General features: G+C 42.2%; 1 protein-coding gene across 1 annotated transcript in view; it reads left to right on the forward strand.

The window, feature by feature from the left end:
- iqsec3a (IQ motif and Sec7 domain ArfGEF 3a) overlaps nt 1-11813 on the forward strand; it is a gene marked incomplete at its 5' end in the record, with an annotated part of 100712 nt that overhangs the window by 83138 nt on the left and 5761 nt on the right. The window contains 5 exons of the mRNA XM_084573426.1: nt 2346-2485; nt 5993-6118; nt 8223-8322; nt 8522-8680; nt 11300-11392. Coding sequence (XP_084429552.1) covers nt 2346-2485; nt 5993-6118; nt 8223-8322; nt 8522-8680; nt 11300-11392 — 618 coding nt within the window. The remainder of the gene's footprint in view (nt 1-2345; nt 2486-5992; nt 6119-8222; nt 8323-8521; nt 8681-11299; nt 11393-11813) is intronic.

Here is an 11813-nt window from a genome sequence, read left to right on the forward strand (position 1 = left end):
CCCTAGAGCTGTTTGGACCGAAAGCGCCTATAGCTCACCCTTACCGATCACCCTTACCTCTTGGACAAAACAAATTGTGTAGAGCCAAGCATTGTCACCTGAAAGTGTTAATATGACACCAAAAACTGAAATACAGTATCACAAAAGAAGACACACAAGATGCCAAAAAGTACTTGCTAATGACTGACTGTCATTAGCAAGTACTTCTAAATTCCTCTCCATCTGTATTAACTCCTGTTGTGCAGAGCAAAGCAGCAGATCCCCAGATGAATCAAACACAAGCGAGTGTAGAATAGGGCGTACATTAAATCAAACCTGCCTGCATAAATTTAGCGGATAAAGATACGGTTATATTTCTCTTCCCCGCCCGCCTGGCTTTACACACTCCCTCGCTGCGACACAGACAGAAAACACCTGTAAATCTCGCCTTCCAATGGGCAGACAGATGCTCTTTCGCCGAGCTCCGAGGACGAGACGGGAGCGTCGTAGTTTTGCTCTCCCTCTGCGCAATCAATCAGGGACCCACCGAGGTCGATGCAGAACAACTTTAATAGATTCATCCAGACTGGTCCTCCCAATTAAATTAGCTTGGAAAATCAATTTCAGCATCTTATGCAAATTAAAATGTGCCGCTCTCTCTTGGCCTTTCTGTTTGTCTTTTGCTCAGTTTTTTCTCTTTCGTTCCTCCGTCTGTCGTCTTATCTGGTTTTGTTCCAGTCAGAATATCAAGCCGTCCGTTTGTTACTGTGTCTCTCCTTGTTTGTATTCCGTTTCTCTCTTCTCTTTCCTCATCACTTGTGCCCGTCTCGTGCACTGACAGAAGAAGAATAGCTCTCTCGACTAATTGGCTGAGGTGAAATGCAATTATGCTCCAGAAACCAATAGTAATGAAGAAGCATAGAACATTCATTATCTCAATTAAAACAGGCCGTCAGTGTCAAAGCTGTTCCACAGTGGGACAACATAATATAAACCAGCTTCTGCCATTAATTAATCCACCATGCCGGCTCATTGGACAAACTGTACCGCCTCTGTTATTGGATCCTTTATTTGTTTTTTCTAGAGGATGGGCTGAGATTTCCAGAACAAATACCGTTTTCTTTTTAAGTTCCAAAGGTGCCTTGGCAACAGACATGAGACTGTTGATGCATGGCCCATGGTACAAGGACTATAGACCAATCAGGCATAACATTATGACCAGGAGAAGTAAATAACATTGACCATCTTGTCACAATTCAGTGTTCTGCTGGGAAACTTTTGGACCTGGCATTGGTGTGGATGTTACATAAACATGTAGCACCCACCTAGACCAGACAAGGCATCCCCACCCCATGGCAGAGATGATGACACTCCTTGATGGCAACAGCCATCCCCAGCAGGATGCAGCCTGACATAGATGCTGTCCCCAAACTGTGGAACGACCTGTCTTTGTACATCAGGCATTAAAGCCTCTCTTTTGGCCAACTGGCAAAATTCATGTCAATCTAATACTTGTTGAGATACGTCTGATTGGACCAAAGTACTGGACTGATTAACGTTGCCATGCATAGAACTGTGTTAGATGACAAAAACAATTACAGACCCGAGGCGCTTAAGGAAAGTTGAACAAGAGATAGAAATAAAGAGACACTCCGCAACAAAAATGCTCTGTACTAATCTGACACTGTACGCACTTTCCCCCGTGGTCATCTCCCCTTCTCCCCCTGACTCCGTAATGTGCAATGATGTCTCAGCGGTGTCCCACGGTGCCTCGCTGACACCGCCATCACTTGTGGCAGCTTCATTTTCTCCAAACACCCCCCTGCCCCATTGAAAACTCAATGTGCCACGCAGCGCCGGTGCAGCTGCGTCGATATAATGGGGTGCATCTCGGGGGCAACCTCCCAGCCTAATGGCACGCAGCCTTTACCTGCGTCAGAAATGCCGCTGCCTTGAACCGTACCGCGTCCCAGACGGGAAAAATCTTCCAAGAGCGAGGCGGGATTGCAACCCACGTGCCAATTAACCTCCTCTCACATTGCCTTCTGTCATTACTTAATGGAGACGGTGAAAGACAGAAAGTCAAAGAAGGACAGATGGGGAGACTCTCTTTTTCTGTGATTATTGATTTTTCTTTTCCACTTTTTTTTTGCATGTCAAGTAGCAAAACAGATGTATTTAGTGTACGTGTTGAGGTAAAGGAAGTCGGTGTTTGGGCCAATGTAGACACACTTTGGCTCTTATCCCTGGTAAAACAGCTGTCACTCCATATTCCTCCAGATGGAGCCGTTTGATAAAAGTCAAAGCAACCACCGTGTAATGTGTTCATACTTGTGAGTAATCAGCCTGTTCCTCTCCTCTCTCAGGTGTGGATGACGGAGCAGACATCCCCAGGGACATGGTGGTGGGAATCTATGAGAGGATACAACTGAGAGAGTTGCGCTCCAACGAAGACCACGTCACCTACGTCTCCAAGGTCGAGCAGTCCATCGTTGGCATGAAAACAGTAAGTACACACGCTCAAAATGAGATTTCCGTGAATCGCAAGGTGTAGGCTGGGTCACGCAAAACATGAATACGATGGAACCGAAACCTTGATTTGCCAAGTCACCTGCTCATTATTCCAGCCCTCTTCGCTATCACCTAGACTTTGTAGCGTCTGGAGCACATTTATTAGCCGTTAAATGACTCATCAGCAGTTCAGTCATTACCTCAGCTCATTACTCCGGCTAGATACGCCATTAACCACTGCTATCTTCGGTTTAAGGTTAAAAAGACTTCAGTGCAGTGCCGATGCACACGAGTAGCAAAATGTGGGTGAACCCAACGTTTGAGTTTCTTCAGTTCTGAGACGACTTTAGAAATGAAAACGCTCGCATGCTGATTTGTAGCTATTGTCTTCATTTATCTATGCAATGTCCAGACTCAACACAAAGACGGACACAAAGGTAGAGGTGTTTGGCTTCATCTTTGACTGATGACACTGATTTATGTGGGACTGTATCAGATGGTCTCACTCGTAACTCTGAAATGCATTTTTAAAAAAGCTTCAAGTTTAAAGAATTTGATTACAAGCAACCACAGTGTATGGGCAATGCCTTAAAAATTACATTCAGATCCAGATAGATTCATTTAAAACAGAAATCTATCGATCTCATGCTAGCAGTGTGGGTGAAGGGTTGGCCGTGCGGATCAATTTATCAGTCCACTACTTTGGACGGATTGCAATAACATTAAGTGTAGATGTTTTGTAGACATTTGGTGCAGGAAGTCAGTATTTTTCAGTTCCAGTAGGAAATTCTCCCACAAGTGGAATTGCTAATTCGCTAACCCTGACACCAAAATGAAAATGGCGGCAGTGCCCTTCAACAGTAGCAAATACTGTAGTAAAACTAGCACTTCTGTCCATTGTATCTCATTGAATCAGATGTATACACAGTAGTATCCAACTTTTGTATGTGCAAAATACCATATAATGCATTTTTATTATCTGGTACTGCAAACAGTGGCTAAGCTGTATAGTGTATAGTCTGTGTTGTATGTTGGCTTTCGAACTTGTGCTGGAGCACGGTTCAACTTGTGCGTAATGTCATTCACACTTCCCGACTTCCCTGCTTGGTGTTACCATGTTAGCATGTAGCATGTTGACGTTAGCATTTGGCTCCAAGCATCGCTGGCCCAGTACAGCCCATACACCTTCACAGAGAGAGCATGGCCATCAGCTAACACGTGGGTAAGGGCCACATTTGTAAATGTTAACGAGATGCTCCCAAATTAGAAAAGACGAAAGATCGAGGTCATTCCAAAGCTAGCATGCCATACTTCAACGTATGTTTTACTTTGAATGTGATCTTATTATTTTATATGAACTTTGTTGTTGTTTGCTGAGCCAATAAATCAAAAGTAGGATATATTCCTCGTAGACTTTTGTATAATAACTTTTTTTTTTTTGCAACTAGTGTAGTCGCCCCTTGCTTGCCACTGGAAACAGCATTACAGCTTAGACCCAGAAGCAACGTCCACTTCTTTGATGTAGCCTGTGCTAAGTACCTAAAAATCCAGTGGCATTATCATTAGCCTCAGCTGTCCTACAGACAAACATGCTAAACTAAGATGATGAGCACGGTGATTGTTAGACCTCCAACATGTTAGCATTGTGTAAATGGATGAACGTCACTACGAGTTCTGATTAGCTTTAAATTTAATCTCCGTTACATCCTATTAACTTTTCGGATGACATTGAAGCTCTGACTTTTTCTTTTTGTCTTTTGCCTTTAAGTGTCTCTCAGTGATAGATGAGTAGCCAGAGGACGACAGAGGCACTGCTGTCATAGCCAAAACAATGATGGATTGTTGTGACAGGAAGTGACTGTTCCTGCCTATGGGAGCTGTCTGCTTTAAAAAGAAACAGACTTAGTTAAAGTTTCTTCCTCAGAAACTATATCCCAGCAGGTGTCTCAGTCCCTATATAGTGGATTATAAAGTTCTAGTCTAAGCATTATCATGAACTATTGGGTCTTATAGTTTAATTTGTTAATGAATGCATTGGCAAACATCTGGAATTCTTTTTTTGTGTGTGTGCGTGAGCGAGAGGCATTTCAGGCTAATGATGTCTTTACATGTTTCTGACATTAGTGTAATGAGAAAACAGGCCGGCTGCAGCGGGCTGGGCTGGGAGCCTGTATACCCTGCAGTGATGACGGATGAGAGAGCGGGAGAAAAAGACACACAGCCTATCTGTGTGTACTCAGTGCATTGCAAAATCGTTCACCGGGAGCAGAGGGGGAGAGAAATTGGGAGATGCACATGGAGAAAACTGAACGGAGGCTGCGTATATTTGTGTTTTGCCCCGAGGAGGGATCAATTGCACGTCCTCCGGCTGTCAGTCAGCCGCCGTTCGGATTCCTCCAGTGATCGAGCACGGAAAACTGGGCGAGACGAGACAGAGACAAGAGTGCGGAGGGGTGAGAACATGATTAGATCACCCTCCGAAGGCGTGAGCCATTTTTGCAGTGTAATCTGCTTAAACCCGGAAAAGCACTTAAGTACAAGAGAAGAAGCCAGACCTCAAGGGACAGCTGCCGCATTTTGTTAAAAAAAAAAAAAAAAAAGGATAATCTTTACATTAGACCTCCAAGCGCTGTGCATTGCCGGCACCTTTGCTAATCCAGTTTGACTTGTGTAGGAGCCTGTGACTAAAACGCTAAAGAGATGTACACTGCAAAAAAAATATAACACAATTTGGCAACAACTTCTAAAACTTTTTTTACAAGTAACCTGTGGCCGATACAACATCCCCTTTCGGACCACTACAGATATCAGAAGTAAAATTCATTGTTGGAGATCTAACTAAATCGTATGACCGGGACCATATAGTTATAAAGTTTGACTTCCTTCCTCCCTTCCCTGTCTCCTCTTTTTTTTAAAAACCTACTTGATTTTATCTGACACTATAACAAGTTGTCACTTTTGGTCCAAAGACATGTGATAAACAGCAGAGCATAAAGTACTATCTGTCCTCATTTCCGATATTGAGATTGGATTATTCTTGGTCACAGCCACCCTGATTAGCACCAGATGCCATGGTGTTGAATTTCAAGTATTTCCTGTGACCCTATTTGGTTTTCCTTGTGATTCCTGTTTTTATTTTGTAAAATTCTCCCTTAGTGCCTTGAATTTGGGTAGTACACTTCCACAGAAAAACCGTGATAGAACGACTTGCGCGACAACAAAGACACAATTCGGAACCATTACACCAAAATGTGAAGGCGAAACCTGTTCTTGTCAGCTCGACAGTATTTGTCAAAACACACTCGTCTGTTGCTCTGATTACCATTAAAGATCTCTTAAGACCCTTACTGTCACCAAATTGGCTCAACATACTGCATTTAATGTTTATTTTTGTCTTTTACTGTAGCATTTAAGAGAAATTTCGTAGTTTTTCTGGGGCAAAGGCTCGTTATCTGGTCTTCTGAATCATTTTAATCCTGGTTGTCTTTTTCTGTGTCTTCAGGTTCTGTCTGTCCCTCATAGAAGACTAGTGTGCTGCAGTCGACTTTTTGAGGTGACCGATGTCAATAAGGCCCAAAAACAGGCGGCGCACCAGAGAGAAGTCTTCCTCTTCAACGATCTTATTGTGGTAAGTAAAAAGAAGGATAATAATGAGAGTAAGCCATCAGCCCACTGTTTTTGTGGGTAAAAACTGCCAATGTTTATGTAGGCGATGTCTAGCTGTATAAATACGTGCATGTAAAAACTCCTGCCATACATAGTAGGCAAGGAACTGAAGGAGAAACTTGTTGCCGATGGGAGAAATTTGCCTTAACTTGTGTTAATGTTGATGTGTAACCCAAACCATTATCTTTTTCAAAAGTATTTTAGGTTCCTAATACCAGTCAAATATAATTTTAATGAGAATAGTAAATATTTTCACAATGGTCCAATGCCTATTACAAACCATTTAAAAAAACAATATAACCGACATGGGACACAAATCTATTCACAAAGTTGCCTGGGTTCAATTTATGGCATTGTCAATATCTACGCCTGAAACTGAAGAATTGATGCTTCCGTAGTGAGTCTCCACCCTAGGTAGGTACAACGCCCTATGCCTACCCCGGATTTCCTTTTAAGAAATGCATTGAAGGGGTTTAGCTGTCAGGGACCGCAACAACCGTGATTGCTCTGAAATCCATTGCCCGATCCACATCAGCACACCAAGCACAGAAATTTACCTTATCTGCTTTTTCACTGGTCGCACACACCATCTCATCAGACATCTTTACTCTCTTCAGTGTTTCAGTAAAAGCAACTGTTGTTCAGCATTTGTTAGCTCCAAGTCCAAAATGATCCAGGCCGTGAATAAAAAGAAACTCAACAGCATAGAAATCACACTTCCAACCAGCATTATGCTAATCACATACTGACGCAGGTTTCCAAATGCTCAAGTATAAGTGCTCACACTGGTTTAGATCACTAGCATGGACGTATAAACCAAACTTAATGTAAATTTTCTCATATATGTTTCTTCATTAACAGTTAAACTACTCTGCTGTTTATGTATGAGGACGTTTCACCATCCATACATGTCTTTGTGGCTTTCAGTTTCTTTCAAACCACCCTCAAATGTTTGTTCCTGCTGCACACAGTCAAGCTTTAAAGCTGCTTATTGTGTTGTGACAGCTGCAATGCACCATCACCTACTTCGACTGTAAGCCATTTCTCAAGGCTTCTCTTCTTTTATGTAGTTTCATAACTCTGGGCTCTCCAGCCCTATGCTTTTAATAATAGATAGCAGCAAATGCAGCGTTGCAGTGCACCCGTAAGCAAAGATCTGTCCCTTGCAGAGCGTCTGGTAATAAAGTTGCATTGCACTCGAGCCAAAGTGCAGATCCAAAGTTGTGCAGATTGGGGAATTATCAAAAGTTTAATGTTGGTCATAATTAATGTGCTCATTAGGAGCCACATAGGGGTTATCTATCAAAAGTATTTCACTGCTCTCATAATTGTGTCAAATGCTGATCTCAATCCAGAAACACACAGCAAAGGGGGAAAGCAGCACGGCCATTCCCTTCCTGCTTCTTCTGCCGGAGCATAAAAGTAATTGGTAGCCGCAGGAAAGGAGGTTAAAAGGCCGATTTGAAGTAAGAGACGAAAGAAGCCATCTTCCAACATCACAGCAAAATTCTGTTCATTTGGCACTAAAAGTTAGCGGCACGATGCATTCCAGAGAGAGGTATTCTCGTGATGGCTTTGAAAGCAGGGCAGAAGCCGTCTTTGAAAGTGACAGGGACTTTTCTTTGAATTTGGCTCCTGTTCTAGCAGCTTGAACATGTCAAGAAGTGCTTGAAATGCCAATGTGATGTATTGGTTTAATACGCCTTGCCTGGTAAATTATGCCCCACAGTAGCACTGCAAAACCGATTTGCCTCATCTTTCTCTACCTGGAAGGTCATTCGGTGAAAAAGCGCTGTAACACCTCTAATACATCCTGATATAATCTTGCCAAAGTGTTGTTTTTCATACAAATTAGACCACCGGCGTCCAATCTGAAACACTTTGAAGGTTGTAGCATACATTAATCTCGACTGTCTGCTCTCTGAATGAGAGAGAATTTAAATGATCCAACAGTTTGCTCTTTCTGAGCTTTTTTTTTTATGTATCTCAGTCAACAACATTTCTGGAATATCAAGAAAATGGAACTGAAAGAATTGAACTGGCATTTCCTTGTTTTATTTCTGCAGATCTTGAAGCTTTGTCCAAAGAAGAAGAGTTCTGCAGCCTACACTTTCTGCAAAGCAATGGGCCTACTTGGCATGCAGTTCCACCTTTTTGAAAATGAATGTAAGTCTTGAACGGGACTTCACATTAGCAGACTGCTGCTACGAAAGAAACTGACAAGGACATATGGCACTGTTTAAAAGAGTTCCCTGTAATCACTATGGGAAACTAATTATCCTTGTTACTGTTAATGACTTTTTCTCTGGCATATTTTAGAGGAGGTTTAATTTTGGCCTGACTTAACCCCCTCTGTACTCCGCAGACTACCCTCATGGAATCACCATCCTCTCGCCGTTTGGCTCAGACAAGAAGCAGGTACTCAACTTCTGTGCCCAAAGTGCTGAGGAGCTACTCAAGTTTGTAGAAGACCTGAAGGAATCAATCGCGGAGGTGTCTGAGATGGAGCAGATACGCATCGAGTGTGAGTACCTTTGTGCTTTGAAGAGATATTCAGGGACTCTTCACAACATGCTAGGGCATAGGTACTCTTGGACCAATCCCGGGGACTCTCGTAGGTAACTACCTACTGCAAGTTCCGATGAAGTGTGTACCTTGATTTTTTAACCACTCTTCTGTTTGTGTCAGTAACACCGATAGGCATGATGAAGTGACGCAAAAGCCAGCTGATGGTTGATGTAGCATCAGCTATTGGCTTGATAAAGCCAGGACTACAGTGATGGTCCATTTCTGAATGATATGTTCCATTTTTTGACTGTTTGCAACGCTTTTAACAGTGCTGATGTGATGTGTTTTCTTAAGTTTAAAATTACTGGGAAAATATCTACCCTGAAGTAGAAACTAACCCTAACCCTAACCCTGACCCTAGCACAGAGTTTCAGAGTTTCAAATCTGACCATCTAACCTTAACCCTAACCCTAACTCTATTAAACAAACTCAAAGTATCTCTGAGTCCAGATATCAGCCAGCAGATCTTCTCTTTTTCTTCCAGTCTTGTTTGTGACGCCAGTGTGGTGGCAAATAAGTCTCACACACTTTACTTGTGAGTCAAAATAGTGTTTATTGCAGACAGTTTCAGTAGTTTGTCGCCCTTTTGACATACATTGGCATAAACAGCAATATTATCATGGGAAACTGTTGTGTTCTTCCCATCCAAGTATACTCGAATGTTTAGAATTTATCTTGGATAGTGTTTCTGGAAATTAGCTTTATCAGCACAAACAAAATATACCCACATACAGAACTTTAGAATATCAGGCTAACGCAGTTTTTTGCAATCATCGAACTGCCACAGTTTGTTTTTAAGACATGAACGTTTGTGAATGTGTTGCTTTGTATCCATCAAACGAAATGTCTATTCCTTTCACGGCGATGAACCTTCCAATGAAAGAATGGTCAACTCCCCATTACCTTTTGAACCAAATCAATAACCTCATATCTTGGAAAGTCGGAGACTGCTGTGAATCCTTAGATGCTCTGTGTGAGAATCAATAGGTCCTCAGATTAGACACATGAGTCAGAAGCCATCTTTTGTTTTGTATCATGCCCTGACTTGTAGTCAGTGTCCCAGTCATGCTGGTGCAGACAAACTTTTGCATTTTGTTTCCTTTGGTGCACTGCAGCTCCAAGTGACTGCAGGAGGGCAGTGAATTGAATGCGAAAATAGGCCAGTGTTCCTCAAAGCAGCCAGGCATCCGATTGTTTGGGCTCGTGTGCATATGATATTCTCTAGACGGATGAGACATTGCAACATACTTACACATGGAAGAAACCGAGTATCCAGAGCCTGGCCTGTCAGTGGGCATCAAAGAGAGCCTCCCTGCTGATATTTGATGAAACTGCCTTACCCTTCACAGAGAGGTCGGGCCTGCAGCCAGGGAGAGAAGGCAACAACATACTGAGACAGACAAAGGTTGACAAAGGGAAGTTAGACGGCTCCCTTGAACAGCATGTTCAAATAAGAAATGTATGCCGAGACACGTTTATTATCTTTACGGAGACGACAAACTTTTTCACGGAACATTAGGCATGAACATTTTCTAAATGTGGAGAGCTGGCACCTGCTCAGACAAACATCACATTTCTCCTCCAAGGGCTTCGTTTTGGTAGCACATTAGTAAACAGGCCTGTGGCAGGCTCCATTGTGTTGGGGCTTCCCCTGTTTGAAACAGAAAGAAGCTTGTTTATCTGGATTCTCATGCACATGGCTGTTAAAAGAACAAAAATCAAAAATAATAATGGAATATTTCTGCTTCTCCCTTCTCTCTTTCTCTAATTAAGGCAATGTTGAAGTTTAAAGGTCCCATTAAATAAAATCTGAAGTCATTTTATATGACTTGTCTCGCTCTATGCATCGCCTTTTCACAGCATCTGGCCCAAAATTGACAAAATAAATGGGTTTTTTTAATTTGTATTCTTGGTAGTATTTTAGAGTTTACGATTTTAAATGCTGATGACTCATGCTGCACTTGGGGGCGTGTACAAATTTAGCATCCAATGAAATACTCTACTCTAGGAAAGTTACTGTCAAGTTTTCATTTAGTACCAAAATAAATTATTTCCAGGACACTTATTATATACAATTATCTTGGGAAAAAAATATGACAATAAAGACATGCAAAATAAAGTTATAGCATCATCTACCTTTTCTAAGAACTAAATTACGAAACCTGACATTTTCCTTTTAGTTCCTCTCAGATTAGCACTACACATAATTGAACGACGTGGTGTACCGCACCATTGAAGCCTCACCTATGTGTTTTGTGATTCATCATCAGAATGCAGTGCGGTGTTGGAAACAAAACAACATTTAGTCATCGTGATTGGAAATGACATGCAATTACCATCAAGTGTAAAGTTTAATTAGAGAGACGGAGAGTCGTGTTTGGGGCGGGAGCGGGAGGGGAAGGCAAAAAAAAAGAGCTTGTGGGTTGTGTATGTGCACGCTTGCGCACACAAATCATGCCTGTTCATGTTGTCACTCTTACTCATCACCGTCAACCAGTCTATCTGCTTCCTTCTCTCCGCTCTCCGTCACGATGATTATTGAGGAGGACCGTTTTTGTTTTTCCGCTTTCTGCAGGGGAGCTGGAGAAGCAGCAGGGGGCAAAGACACACTCGGTAAAGAACAACGGCACACAGCTAGAGCTGCGCGGCAAACAGGGCTCCCCATCAGGTGTGTGAGTGGCTGTGCACGGCTGCACTGCTGTCAGAATAAAGATGAACTGACAAAGAAAAATGTATGATATTTTTAAAAAGTAGACGTAACCAGCAGCAGTTTAACTTCAAAAAGACTGGATTATTTAAAATCTGTGGAACAGATCTTAAAAGGTTTAGCAATGTGGAACAGCTAAACCTTTAATTTCAATCTTTAATTCTTGTTTTCAGACCTGCACGCTTTCAATTCCAGCATGGCACATATGCAGTTTGCAGTTTCCTACCAGTAGGCTAGAAACTCTTAAAAAGAGAGCAGTGCAGAAGGATCTTAAACCTGCACTGCTCCAAAGTTTTACAATCATTTGTATGTCAAACTGTATTCTTCAAAACTGAGCTTTTTTCTTTTTTGAGAACATAATAGAATCCACCAACACACGACT

The sequence above is a fragment of the Chelon labrosus genome, assembly GCF_963514085.1.
Source record: "Chelon labrosus genome assembly, chromosome: 23".
NCBI lineage: Eukaryota > Metazoa > Chordata > Actinopteri > Mugiliformes > Mugilidae > Chelon > Chelon labrosus.